This window comes from Hipposideros armiger, unplaced genomic scaffold, assembly GCF_001890085.2.
Source record: "Hipposideros armiger isolate ML-2016 unplaced genomic scaffold, ASM189008v1 scaffold_340, whole genome shotgun sequence".
NCBI lineage: Eukaryota > Metazoa > Chordata > Mammalia > Chiroptera > Hipposideridae > Hipposideros > Hipposideros armiger.
Window position 1 is genome coordinate 951,088 of NW_017731690.1, and position 14,825 is coordinate 965,912.

Sequence of the window (14,825 nt, forward strand, 5' to 3'; positions counted from 1 at the left end):
CCTCGCCCTGTCTTTCCCTCCCTCCCTCCTTCCCTCCCTTCCTCCCTCCACCCCTCTGGGGTGCTCCCGGCAGCCCAGCCCAACACTGAAGCCGCTTCTACTCGTGAACGGCAGAAGCAGCCCAGGGTCTCTCCGCCGCCCCTTGGCCATGGCCGCGGTGCCGACGGCGCCCGCTCCCCTACGCTCCCGGGGCCTCCACCGCTGCCGCCGCAGCCGCCGCAACCTCTGAGCCCCAGGGGCCGCCGCCGCCGCCGCCGCCCGCCCGGATCCCGCCCGCGGCCCCGCCGCCGCGCACCATGCTACCTGCGGCCGCCCGGGCGAGGCCGCTCGCTGCTCCTGGAACCCTCGCTCGCGGCGTTGACAGCCACCCTTGCGGACCCGCCGCAGTCGAGGGCTCGGACAATTTGAAAGTACAATAGTTGGTTTCCCTATCCACCCGACCCGCTTCGTTTGCCATCCCAGCACGCCCATCGGATCTGAGTGGAGAAGTCCGCTGCTTGGGTTCTCTCTTGCTCTCTCTCTATACGCCTAACACCTACATCTATTTCTAAAACATTCAATATAATTAACAATCAAAAGGAAAAAAAAAAGGAGAAAAGGAAGGGACATATTACTGGGTTACTATGCACTTGCGACTGATTTCTTGGTTTTTTATCATTTTGAACTTTATGGAATACATCGGCAGTCAAAACGCCTCCCGGGGAAGGCGCCAGCGAAGAAGTAAGTGCAGGGGTTTTTACGCGTTTGTTCCCTCCCGCCGCGTTCACCTGTCGGGTCGCTTTGCTTGTCCGGAGTTGGCTGCCAGCGCAGCCCTCCTCCCGCCCTGCACCCCACGCCTCCGAAGGAGGTAACAGTTTAGGCTCTGGTATTGACTGCGTCTCTCACCCCTTCCTCTCCGCTGCATGCTCTGACCCCGCATCCACGCGGGTGCCAGAGTCGGGCAGAACCCGCGCTAATGTGGCCCCCGCCCCCTCGTAACTTCAGGTTCGCTGCAAAGTTCTGTCCTTCGTTTGATTAGCTCTAGGGATTTGTGCTTTACTTCCGAGACTCGGATGGGGACTTCCAGCCCCAGGGATGCCCCTGACCACTGAGTAAACGCCAGGGGAGGTGTGCTGACCGCTGTGCCGCCTCGCGTGGAGACCTGGCTGGGTTCTCCTGCGGCGCTTGGCTACTAAGAGCCCGCGGGGCCAGCCAGGGAAATACCCAGCGAGCGCCTGCGCGACCGCTTCCCCAGGCCACGCGTGAGTGGAGCAGAGGGCGCGCGAGGCACTCAGGTTTCGCGTGTTTGCGCACCACACAGAACCGCTGGCGGTCCCATTCCCGGGACTGTGAGGACCTCTGAGCCCGACGCTGGGGGCCGGGTTTCCAGTTACAACCTTGCCTGTCACGCGTGAGAGCGTTTACCATCTCAGGCCCTTTCAACCGGGTCCCCTGGGGCAGACACATACCAAGGGTGGGGTTCCCCCTAAAAACTCACGCTTGCCTCCTCGATGTCCCTTACCCTGACTCTTGTTACTTGGAAGGTTGGCTTGTGAAGGCTTCTTAAGACAGTGTCGTAGCTGAAATTAAATGGGCACCCCCAGAGCACCCTCAACCCGGGTGGCATCTTCCTGAGATGAGGGGACTGACGCGAGGACGGCACCTCTACCGGCTCCCGGGCAGCCCTGGGTGCAGGCGGCTTTGGCCTCTGTGCCGCGTGGGGAAGTCGCTTCGAAAACAACAGAGCTGGGGAGGAGGAACCCTAGCTCCAGTGTGTAAGGGGGAGAGGGGAGTTGGTGAGTAGAAAGAGGGAGCAACTTTCCGGAGCGCTTGGGGCGCTGAGATAGATGCTATTGCCTTGGCCCCTCAGACCTCCCGGGCGGGGGAGCCAGAGCCATTGGTCCCACGCGCAGAGTCCCCTCAGCCCCTCCGTGCAGGCGCGGGTGCAGCACGGAGGACACAGGACAGGCTTGTGTGAGGTGGAGATTTAGTAATCACTTCTCCGCCGCTGTTTGTCTCTGCCATGCCCCTGGAGGTGAGCGTCCCCTGAAAGCTACCTTTGTACCGCTCGCCTAGTGTAGACAAGGTTTGATTCACCTGAAAATTGCCTTTAAAAAAATGTAGCTGGGCGCCAGCGCCAAGGGCTCCCGCCTGGCCTCTCCATCTCTAGGATCGCGTAGCAGGGCGCAGGAGGATCTAAGCTAAACATGTCAGGGCATTCGATTTATTATCGTTGCCCTCTGAATGGTTTGTATTCTTCATAATAACTCCTCCAACCACCCTTTCACTCAAGCCTTGCCCTCGTGCCTGGCGGTCCCCGCCTCCTCTCCAGGATGGGTCCCACCAGGGAATTGAGTCGCAGGTCTGTGGGGAGAGGAATACCGAGCACAAGCGCAGCCTCCTGCTTTCCAGCCCTCTTCCAGCCAGTGCCCACCCGGCGCCCATAGCCCATCCCGGCTTTCACCCCACTGAGGACCCGCAGGACCAGGAGCCACATAATTGCGCAGGCGGGACAGGGACCTGGGTGTCAGTGTTAGAGGTGCCTCCGATTGCAGTTTTAGGACCCCTGTTCCTGAAAGAAGACACAGGGAAAAAAGTTGGTCACTCTTGCATTCCCACGGCCCCCAGCGAGGTCAACGGTGCGGGAAGCTACCGGGTGAGGCTCCGGCAAGGCTGCGGGGAGCAGCGGGATAACGCGCCTCTAGGATCAGACTAGAGAGGAATCGCGGAGTCAAAAGGCGAGCTGCTTTTCGACCTGCCTTAAAAGTCTCAAGGCCAAGTCAAAGGCGCCCTCTGGTTGTGTAGCGGGAATGAGAGAGGGAGTGGGCGGAATTGGATTGAAATTCCAATTATTCTGTGGGAGTGGGGCTGGGGGAGAGCTCCCATAGCAGGCGAGGCTCCTCGCTCCTTCGCACGCAGGGCTGGGTTTGCTGGTGCAATCCTGGGAGAGGGGCGACCCCTGGCGTCCTCCGAGGAGACACGCGAGTCTTTCTTGGCAGGTGCAGTTTAGTTTGTTTTTTTTTTTTTTTAGAATTGGGAAGGGGTGGAGGGTAAGGAGAGATCTTTGTCAAATGTCCAGAAACTCAAGGTCAAATTGCATGTGCACATACCCATTTCTTTGGAAATCTGAGAAAAACTCACAAAGAGCCTTTTTCTCAAATAAGAACTAGGAAATTTTTTTAGTGAAAAATAAGGCAATAGTTAAAGATATTTTAGAAAGAAGTGGTCTTTCCCTTCCCCTCCCCAAGAGACAATGAAAATGAATATTTAAGAGTATTCCTTCTAGCCTGTAGTTAAATAGCTTCACTTTCCTAAACTATTAAAACCCTAATTAACTATATGAGAAAGAATTATTTTTCAAAGTGGTCTCTGAAATGTTTTAGTAGAAAAGTGTCTTGCAAAAAATGATACTCATTTGTAGTGTTATTATTGTCAAGGTTAGCAAACTGTGGCTAATCCTCAGATATAGCTGATAAACAATACCAGTATTCTCCTTTCCCTAAAACAACTGTTATACCATACGTCTCTATTTTGTTGCAAGTTAGTGATCTTGTTTCCGTTTATAATAGAAACAGCATTTTAAACAGGAGTTTTGTACTTTAAAAATATCTATTGAGGTATGGGTGAATACACAATAACTTGTTTACCTATTTGGATTCATGTACATCTCCTAGAGATGACTAAATTGAACTTATTCAAAATAAAAATGAAATGCAATCATCATTTAAAAACCCTCAGGCAGCAATGTTTTCAGAAGAAAGCCTTAGCTTTAAGTACAGAATGCTAAACCAAGAACACAGAACCCAATTTTTAACATTTCCAACTCAGCCTTTGCAACTTGGTACATACAGTCAGCTTCTAAATTTCAAGTTATCCGCTAATAATATTAATGGTCAAATTTGCCATAATAACCACAGTACCTTACTATTACATCACATTTTCACTTGAATTATTCACTTGCACCCCTAAATAGCCACTTGAAGTACAGAGGCAGGTATTGCTATCCCCACTTTACAGAAAATGAACCCAAGAAACAGAGGCTAAGTAACCTATACAAAGCCATACAACAAGTAAGTGCAACTTGTCTCCTGCTATTTATACTGTATGGTGTGATTCATGTCCAGAAGAAGATGTCACGCATGTTAAATAATAAATATTATAATCTTCAGACCATCATTTTTCCAATATGCTTGGAAAACAAACTGTTCTAGTTGACTGAAAATTTTAGAAATGATATTATTAATGGCTATTGTCAAAGAATGAAATCCATAATAGCAAAATCAAGGTTGTTAAATATAATACTATTTGGTTATTCAGAAGAAATTGTAGGATCATGTTATGCCAGAAGACTATTGTTAGAAACATCTGCTGCCTTTGTAATATCCTTTTTATTTGATGCCATCTATTAATTAGGTTTTAATTGTTTAGATTCCAGATAAATACAAGTTTTGAAAAGCCATTGTATGCATAATAATTACAAAACATCTGTTGCATAATCTATAAAACTTTTAAATCTTTCATAAAGATGTTTTAAATAAAGGAGTAAGAATACAAGGGAAATAATTTTAATGGTTATAAAATAAAACCCGTTTATTGGAATATACTAGTTATTGCTCATGACATTGTTTCAGATGTTGAGCCATTCTTTGAGTTTCTGAGTACAGTGCTACTTCTGGAAAACAACAAGTTAATTATAAGGTAGAAAAATATTTCATTCTGCTATGTATTTTGTAACATTAGTTTTGAATGAAAGTATGATTTGGATATTGGCTACAATGTATTTCCTCACCTGTCTCTTTTTGTTACCAGTCTACCTTGTTTTTGAGAGAAACATTGTTTAATAGATGGAGACTTGCAAAATTTGCTGGAGAAAGTATATTCCACAACATATGTGATATCTGTGTGAATCAAAAACACAAATTCAAACTCTTAGGCAGTAATGGCAACATCTTAAATACAAGCAAAAGGCATTTATTTTTGTGAATTCTAATTTAGCCATCATTACACTATCAGAATGATTTCTTAAAATGCCCCTTTGTTATGCTAGTCTAACTCTTTATTACTTTAATAGAAGGATTTCACTAGAAGATTAAGAATAATAATTTTTAAATATTATCTTTTAGTCCCAAGTTATTCTATATAAAGCAATTGAGAATATAAGAGTGTGAAAGTGATTTAATGCCATCATTTCAATATCCCTTTAAGCATGAAATATGAGCACTATTTGAACTTGTAAGGGGATAAGTTTTGCTAAATCATTTCTCCATTAAATATTTGCTTTGCATTTGATAGTCTACAAATTAGGTCCCAAGAAAGCTATGGATGGAAATTACAACATGCAGTTAAATTTGGTTTTCAAGTTATTATGGAGAAGCCCTTGCCTCACGACTACAAAACAGGCTTATTAGTCCTCTGATAGCTCTATACTATTTGAATCTGGACAGAGATCTCCAGATTGCTACTATATGTCTAAAATATTTTAAAGTTAAATGGTTAATCTTTTTTTTAACACAATAATTCTTCTAAGTCTATGTAATGTTGATAAAATACTATGTGGAGTAGTCAGAACCCTATGTAGGATTAAGACCAAACGATCCTTCTGCAGTTATTAGAACGAACTATCAAGAAATCAAATTGTTTTACATATGGTAATTGACTCAATCATTTTCCCCCCAGATCCAAATGATTCATTTTGGACATTGTGTTAACCTCTCTTCCCATTGCCTTACTATTCACTCACCCCACCCCACCCTGAAATTTTTTTCCAAGTAGTGAATTCTTGAAATGCCATCAGAGTGGGTATTAAGTTTCATGAAATGTAAGAATCAACTTTGGTTACCATTAGGAAAACATCATTCAGTTTTGAGAGCATGGTAAGGATCATGCAAGACAGTGTGTTGAAATTCTATGTTTTACTTGGTTAGAACTATTTCTTCTCTGAACTGAGCATTGTACACTGGCATTCTTTAGAGAATGATTTGAAAAAGTGTTGCATCATAAATTACAGAGATTTTTTTTTGCCTTGCTTTTGATTTTGAGGAATAATGTGGGACTATAAGTTTTTTCTTAAGGTTTAAAATGATTGGACTGCCTTAACATTTATCATCTGATGGACAGCCTAGCAAGTTTGAAGTGCTTTGCAATTATACCGTAACAAAATTATATACAGTATAAAATATACATCTGTAGAATATGCTGCCCATTTTTTCTATTTATTTAATTCTGCCCATTGGATCTTTCCATTCAGGAATATTACTAGCATTCTGATGAAAATGCTTACCATCTAAGTGCCATTGAATGGGAAGTAACCCCATTTTCTGCTCCAGAGGTGTTTCAACAACATGAAACTTTTAAGCAAAATACCTGAATCCTTTTCACATATGGAAAATTAAAATAATTTCAAACATTCATTTACAAAACATGGTTACAGGTGCCTCTTATCTGCTAAGAGCATTTCTGCCTTATTTGTAATCTTGGCAAGGGATCTAGTTACCATCTGCTGTCGCTAAAATTCTTCTGGAAGTTTTTTAGTGAAAACTCACTAAAGAATATGATTGCCCACTTAAATATATACTTTACAGCTTTTAACTGTCTTTATGCCTTATACAAGAATCTAATCCAATCTTCAAAACACTACTTATAAGGGTTCCAGCTAATCTTTAAAAATTTGATGACTAGCAAGAATCACAAGTTCATGGCAGGGACTGAGACCTAAGAAGCCATTGCAGGAGAAGCCCCAGTGTATGCTGGGAAAAGCAGGCTGAGAAGTAGAAGACTGGATTCTACATTCAGCACTGCTACTAATATTTGGGTACCCCAGTCAAGTCCTTTCCCACACTAGGCTGCAGGTCCTTCTCTTTAAATGAGGTGGTTGGTCAAAAATTTAGATTTAAGGGATTCCTATAGTCTTTTAAACGTTTAATCTTTTGGTATGAGGACATAAGTCATGACTAGGGAGTTAAACAGTGCTTCTAAACTTAGTTGTTCTATTCAATTAAGTTTAGTGAATAAAGGTTAAGAATGAAAACAAATGTAAGTATTCATTAATCATAAGTAGATTCATCATATAAAGATGAATTAATAAGTAACTTACCAAAGTAGATAATTAATTTCACAATTTCTAGCATCTGAAAGCCACAGCGATAGTATCAATCAGCATACTCAGCCTTTAGCAGGTCCATGTTGTCCATGGGCTGAGAGAGCTAGTATGGAATATAAACTAGAGAGATGCTTCAGAACTACCCCCCTACCCCAATAGGCTTTCAGAATTGACCTATGCTGGGATGGAAGTGGCAATTACAATGGCCCAGGTTTAGGGTAATAAGGCCCTATGCTATGACAATTACAGATTGAGCGACAGAGCATGTACAGCAGATAATTTATATGCATCAAATCCATAGGTCTTGGCAACTCAATGGATATTAAGGGAAAAGACAAAGAGGGCCATATTTTGCACTAAGCTGTGGAGTATAAGGCCTAACATCTAGGTGAATGGAAAAACTACGGAGATAAACAAAAAGATGGAAAAGTAAGAGAAACAGCTTTTGTAGGAAACTTATTTTTCCTTTGAGTTATCTTTACTTTGAGAACCAGTAGGGCATTTAATAACTCCAAAGCAAAGTTTCAGAGAGAGAGTCAGGGGCTGAAGATAAGTATTTTGGAGTCATTCACACTCATATAAAGGGTATAGTTGAATGCATGGGAAAATCGAGTAGTGTTTTGCTTATTATTAAAAGCGTTTGCAGTGCTGACATTGAGACTCACTTTTCTTGGTAGTATCAAAATAAGATTAATCACATTAAGGTACTTTGTCTATTTTAGAGAGTTTTTATAGTACTCTTTGTATTAATTACATAAGAGAATGGCTGCTGGTATCGTGAGCTGCAATTTTAAGTTGCCAAATCATTCAATTGAAGGCCATATTTAGAGTTCTTATCACCTGGTGGAACTATATTACTTTGCCACAGATCATAGGAAACTTGAAAAACTTTATGGTAATGCAAGATAAGTTTCCTTAAGGTGTAAAAGTGATTTTTTAATATCATTCCATTTAGTTCTAGCATCTACTCCTAACAGTGGCATTCTACTTTCAAGTAGATTGATTTCTCTACAGAGCATGCTCTTGTAAAGTAAGAAATTCTCAGGCTGGGATGAAGTTGAAGGAATCCAGTCCATCTACATAAAGCATGGGTTAGCTTTGCAACATCTCCACTGAGTAATTGTGCAGCCTTCGTGGCCACCCGGCCTCATGCCCTGTCATTTTCTCCTTATTCAATTTGGGCTTTCCGTATCAGAAGCAGGTTATGTTTTCTAGTGACTCTATCCTCCCAGTTCTCCCCTGAGGCCTTGGCATGGGCATGGGATTGGATTTAGTTACCTTGAAACATCTTTCTAAAATGAATCCACAATAATGCAATGCACTATTCACTCCCAAAAATTGTCCTCAGAAAACTAGCTGGTAAGCATATTTATAATTATACCCCAATACAAAGCACATTCCTGGGAGTAAGTGGTAAAGCAGCCCCCATTTTATAACCACATAATACAAACCACCACCACACAATATAAAATCACAGAATTTGTGAGCTGCTTATTTTAGAACACTGTTTTCTTAACATATGCTTGATAAGTTGGTAAGAAAAGGAACCACTAGTTTCTCATTGTTACGTTCTCCTCTCATACAAAGGGACCTCACAGATGTGAACACAGTCATTTCAACAGAGGCTGTCATATAAGGAAAGGCGATATCAGTCACATTTTCCTGATGTGACTGATAAGAAACAGGTACTATTATGCTAAAGTGTGTGCAAATGCTTCATAGCAAACAACAGCTCCCCAATTCTCAGAGCCACTGGTATGTTTATATATATTTTATCTTAACATACATTTATATTTACTTGTTGAAATGAGTGCTGTGATAATGATTATTATTTAAATAGCTGCTGTGTTTTGAACATCTTTCAATGCCAGACCTTCTACTTGATGTTTTTGTAAATATGATTTCATTTAGTTCTCACCCTTACCCTGTAAGGGTGGTGCCAACAGGCCCACGTTAGTTGCCTCAGATCAGTCAGCGAAGATGGGGTGCCCCTGGAATTCCAGCCCAGGTCTGCTGACTCCAAAGCCCTTGATTTCCTCATGTCACCTCAACGATTGGGATTGGTACTAGAGGCGATCATGGAGGCACTTTCACAAACCCCACCTTATTTTTTCTTCCCCGTGCTCTCTCTTTGCTCATTAGCTCTTCCTCCTTATTTAGCAAACCATGAATCTTCGTCAAACACTTACTGTGGAAGTTGCTTCTGGTATTTTAGTTCTCTCTCTTACGTGGCTTTCTTTTCTCTGCTCTCTTTACTCTATTTCCTTAACCCTGCCTTCTTCATGGTTCTCAAACATCAAAAGTTGCTGATTTTTTTTTTCTCACTAGAAGCAATAGAATAGCATAGTTTATATGAAACGCTCTAAGATTCTTCTTCCCATCTACGGTTTGCATGTCCAAGAGAAGATTAACTTAGGCATGAGGATGTGGGCAGAGTCTATAATTTTGCAGTTAAATATCAAAATCCTTCTATGTAATTTACAACCACAATAGATATTTCACTGGCTAGTTTTTGTGATCCAGAAAAGTTATCTTTATGGTGCTTCATAAAATTTGTTATTTATATTGCTTTTATCATGAACATTAACAGTAACCTCCACTCCAAATTCTTGCTTTATGGGCTTTGGTACAGTGATTTTTCAACCCTGATTTCAAATGAGAATCACCTGGAGACCTTTCAAAAAAAAAAAAAGCAAACCAATGCCAGACTCCACCCTAAACCCAAAGAAACCATCTCCAGGGATGGGGCCTGAACATCTGTATTCTCAAAAGTAGTCCTGGTGACTCTAACGTGCCGCCACTACTGTTGGACCCTTAATTCAAGAATAACTATTACTGCTGAGCAGCTATAAAAACAGTGCCAGTTCACAAGGGTGAGACAGACAGAACAGACATGTGTGGGGTGAGATAAGAGATAAGGTATCTATCACTTGAGCAGATAGTAGTTTAAAATATACAACAGTCTGATAGTCCCATGTTGTTTATCAATAGAGCGTTGTTGAACTCGTGGCACTGACTAGTACAGGCAAAACTATCTGATAGAGAATTGTCTCAGCTAAAGAGTCTAAGAGAAGAGAGCCAAGTGCACACAGTAGGACATGATGGTGAGTTTAATGGATACTGGCTTCACAGAATAAGAACACTGCTGCTGGATAAGGTACAGTCAGGACTGAGTGAGCTTGCTGTTGAACTCTACATGCCATAGGTGAGTTAAGCACTAAACAGGAGAGAAGATGGGGTATTGGCCATACCAGAAATACTTTTCAAAGCTACCCTTAATAATAAGCAATTGTTTCCATGTCTCACCCGATGATTGGTAATGTACCCTAGAGTCCTCTTTGTTTTTAGGAAAAACGTCATGGTTAGAAAACCACCTAACAATAAACATCCCTTTCTTTTATAGTTTCTATAACTCCTGCCCAACTTTAGATTGACTACTGGTGGTCAGTAAAACTACTATAGATAGCATAACTTGTACTGTCTTAACAGGCTAAGTTTTGTGGTACATTGTTTATTCGTGAACTTAACTGTTTTCACTTCTGTCCTAGTGTGCTCTTCTTTGGGTGGCTATCTTCATTAAATCTTGTTTATTATTCTTTTCTAGTCCATGAAAGATTTTCAAACCTTTCATAAAGCAGGGAAAGCTCCGTGTAAAAGTGAGGTGGAAGTCTGGGCTTCCTGTCAGACTTCATTCTGCTTGTTAAGGGGGCTCCTTGGGAGAGTTTGGGTCTAGTGAGTCACTAGGCCAAATCCCAATAACCACAATTGCCAAAAGTAATTAGACTGAAGAAAGCCAGGCTCCCTGGGAGAAGGGTCATCACAGCACACTTGAGCCATTGCTCCATGGTCAGACCTAGTTACTTGTCCCTAAGGATTGGGAGCAATCATGAGTTACAGAGAGCAGGAAATCCACCAGAAAACAATGCTTTCCACCAATTTTTTTTTCCCCTCAATAGGTTATTTACCCTACGCATGCAAGAGATGTAAATAGGCCACTGGTATACGTGCATAGTTTATGTCACCCTCATCTTATAAACCACCTTGTCTGCCTGCAGGAGTCTATAGACACACACAGACAGAACTCCTGTCGTCATCATTCTAAGTTCTCCTCCTCCCTTCCTGAGTAGATAAAGAGCCCAAGGAATTTAGTCTGAATCTTTGTAAAAGAGGTGCCTGGTTAGGATGGAAAAGGAAGGGAAAGGATCTTTGTAAACATCCTTAGGTCAATTTAGATAGCATATTACTAAACTAACATTTGAAAATAAGGAAATAGTAGTCTATTACACCAGGACAGGAGTTCTACAACCTCTAGAGCTTGGAAAAGGCCAAGAGCAAACTTACGACTTCTTGTACTGAAAACAATACCCTGTTAGAAACATGGTGCTATGAGTAGCTAAGCAGAAGTTATCCATAACTGAACAGTGCTCTAATTTTAAACTTTTATTATTTTTTTAATTAATTTTTTTTTGTGGGGGTGGGGGGAACAGTGTGTTTTTCCAGGACCCGTTATCTCCAAGTCAAGTAGTTGTTTCAATCTAGTTTTGGAGGGTGCAACTAGAGGCCATGCGGGGATCGAACTGGCAACCTTGGTGTTATGAGCCTGTGCTCTAACCAACTGAGCTAACCGGCCACCCCATAATTTTAAACTTTTAATAGGTTAGAAACTAGAAGATTGTTAAACCTTTCTATAGGCAAATATTCAAGGAGCGCAAATATACCTGTGCTTACTAACCTAAGGGAAAGTTCGCCTTTGCAGCTATTGGCAATGCCTCAAATGCCAAGGAAAGATACTCTGTCACCTCATGTGATTGATATTTAATGGAACAAACACACAGCGCTCCCACTGATTGTATCCTTAATGTGATGAGTTTCACATTCCTTTATGATTCAGAATGACTTCAGTATACTCGGTACACCTATGACTACTTGCTCTCTTTGTTTAAACAAATGGATGTGTGATATTGCTTATTTTAAATCTACAGACAGGCAGGCAGTCAGATTCACATTCTGTCCGGCTTTCTCTGGCAAATAAACACTGACCTCATTCATTGTGCACACCAGCAAGTTATAATGACCTGCAGTCCATTTATTACCAATCTAGTGGAACTATATATTTTATTTTCTTTGGTCTTAACTTTGACCATGAGATAATCTAAGAATAGAAGGATCCTAATTTTTGGAAACTTAGCAGCAAAACTGTTACGCCTGTGTTTACATGTATCACTACCTTTGGATGGCATGAATTTTCTGCCATGAAATATAAATGATACAGACAAATGCTGCTTGGCCACAAACTAAATAAGCACATACTGAGCAGCTGAACATTTGTTTCTTACAGAATTCAATCTTGTTTTCCAATGTATGACTCACTTTTTGATCTAACTCCAAAAGTACCCTCATTACTATTTGGTAACAAGACATAAAGCACAAAGGTGGTATCCCCAGCCCCTCTGGCCTCAATTCACCTACTCATTTCACACCATCCTCAGGATGGTATCTCTTAGCCCCCTCTACAAAGACTAGTATAATTTAAAAGGGGCCGCCTCTCTTTCGTATAGCACATTTCTAAGACATCCATCCGACTTCCCAGTCTGTCCAGAGCTTGATGTAGATCCAAGATTTTAACATACCGTAGATCAGCGGGATTGCTTCGGAAGCCAATTAGCTTGCAGGACCATGTCCATGCATACTAGACCCTAATAATATCAACAGCATGTGCTATTCCACCCAGCACCAGGACCCAAGACCCTCCACACCTGATTTCACAAGTGTTTTCAGACTTGTGAGCATTATGTGCTCATATCTCAAGGTTTAATTGCTAATGGAATAAGGGAAGGTTTCAGGAAGAGGAGCTCCAAACCATTTCAGGCTACTGCTGCCATTTTCAGCACCCATGTAGACATCTCACATTCCAGGAATTCATTATAAACTGTTTGCTTCTGAACTTAATATATTGCCCATACTATACATGGAGGGCTTACAATCCCAGAAAACTTGAAGCAATAGCTTTTAACCAAACTACTTAAATCACAGGCTGAGGGACTTGAGTGCTATCCATCAGATAAGAATACATCTCAAAGGAAAAGTGCCAAGATTTTCCAGTGTAGGATATTTTTTCCACCCTTCCTAGCCCAAACTCACTTCCTCATCCACACCCCAAATTCTAAACCACTACTAAGATGAGTTGAACAGCCTTAATTTTAGAATCTTGCAAAGAAAAAACAAACACACAGATAGCTGAGTTAATTTATAAAACACTGCTGCGTTTATCTTGGCAGATTTCAATCCTCTCCTTTCTAACTCTTGCATGCTGACTCTCACTCAGCAGCTCATGGAAGGAGCAAGTCATTTCTCTATATTCAGGGCCTTGAGGACCCTTGAACAGAGTAAGTTTGTTGTTTCTTCACACTTTTTATACAGGTTTCTTTTCTCAGGTACAATTTATTTACTGGGTCTCTGAAACCTAAATAATCCCTTTAAACCTGAAGCCACTGGGGAGTCATTTTTATAAGTGCAATAAATGAAAGTGGCTGTTTAGATATTTCCTTGAACTGGCCTATACACTGAAGTATCTTATTGTTAATACAAACCCTCGATATTCTAGCAAGCAGTTCCCTGAAATTCTAGGGCTGCTGAAAATGACATGACCAGGGCCCAGGCATCTCCCCTCCCCCACACTCCAGCCCCCTGTTCCTGGGAGTATGCCAACAATTTTGCAGGATTCGTTCTGACAACTGTTCTGGTGTAAATATTTAGAGAAGTCCTTTCCATTAGAGATTAAACAAAGTGTGAGTAACTGTTCCGAAATGATAGATCTTATTAATGTTTGCAACAGCAGGCCTTATGCATTCTGATGCACGGACTCCAATACTCTACACTGAAGAAAACACTAAGGGGAAAAGAATCAAGACAGGAATTAGTGTGAACTGTATGTAATCTGAACTGCAAAATATTATTTTAAGTTATCACTATAGAGATGACATGTTTTAAGTGCACAGAATGTAGGGGAAATGAGTTCATTTAAATTGAAAGTAGCAAAAATTTGCTACTGGTGTTTTAATGGTTCAAAAACGGTTGAGGGTAATTACAGATCTCTCTCTTCTTTTTTTTTTTTTTTTAGTCGCCATGCCAGATCAAACAAAACTCTTAACTATTTCTCTATATTCCCACCAAAATAAAGTAATATTGGGTTGTTGGAAAAGGCATGATGCATTTTTGCAATGAAAAAAATAGAAAAAATATGTCATGACTTTTCCCACAACCCATTACATCCGAGATCCTATGTGACGTAAGCTCTGGTTTCTATATCATTATTCAAGAACTATTGAAAAGGATAATGGTTGGGCTCTAAGGCTGATATCAAATGTCACTTGTTAAAATAGGATAGTACCCTAGCCTCCAGGAAGCTCACCAGGGTTCCACTTCTTGCTTTCCTGTTTGCATGGCATTTTCAAGTGTTTATTATATACCAGGGCATTATACAACTATGTAATTTAAAACATCAGAGGCTTCATTGACTGAATTTCAAATTAATTCTGCAGTATTAATGATTACTGTGATACTTGATTAGAACAGATGTATATCCTTTAGCTAGTTATTGTTTCCTCCTTCCCTTGATGATTTAAGGTCGACACTGAAATATGGAAAAACATGAATTTTAATTCAATGTCTTTACTGATAAGTCACAATCTAAGGTTTCTCATTAATATATGTAACTTTTCTTTACAAGAATAGGATTTTTTTTTTC

At 41.3% G+C, this 14,825-nt stretch overlaps 1 protein-coding gene across 1 annotated transcript in view; it reads left to right on the forward strand.

Annotated features, from left to right (window-relative positions):
• The first annotated feature begins 89 nt into the window (after positions 1 to 89).
• Positions 90 to 14,825, forward strand: part of RSPO3 (R-spondin 3) — a 78,719-nt gene continuing 63,983 nt past the window's right edge. The window contains exon 1 of the mRNA XM_019661215.1: positions 90 to 720. Within this exon, the coding sequence (XP_019516760.1) occupies positions 624 to 720 (97 nt within the window). The 5' untranslated portion in view covers positions 90 to 623. The remainder of the gene's footprint in view (positions 721 to 14,825) is intronic.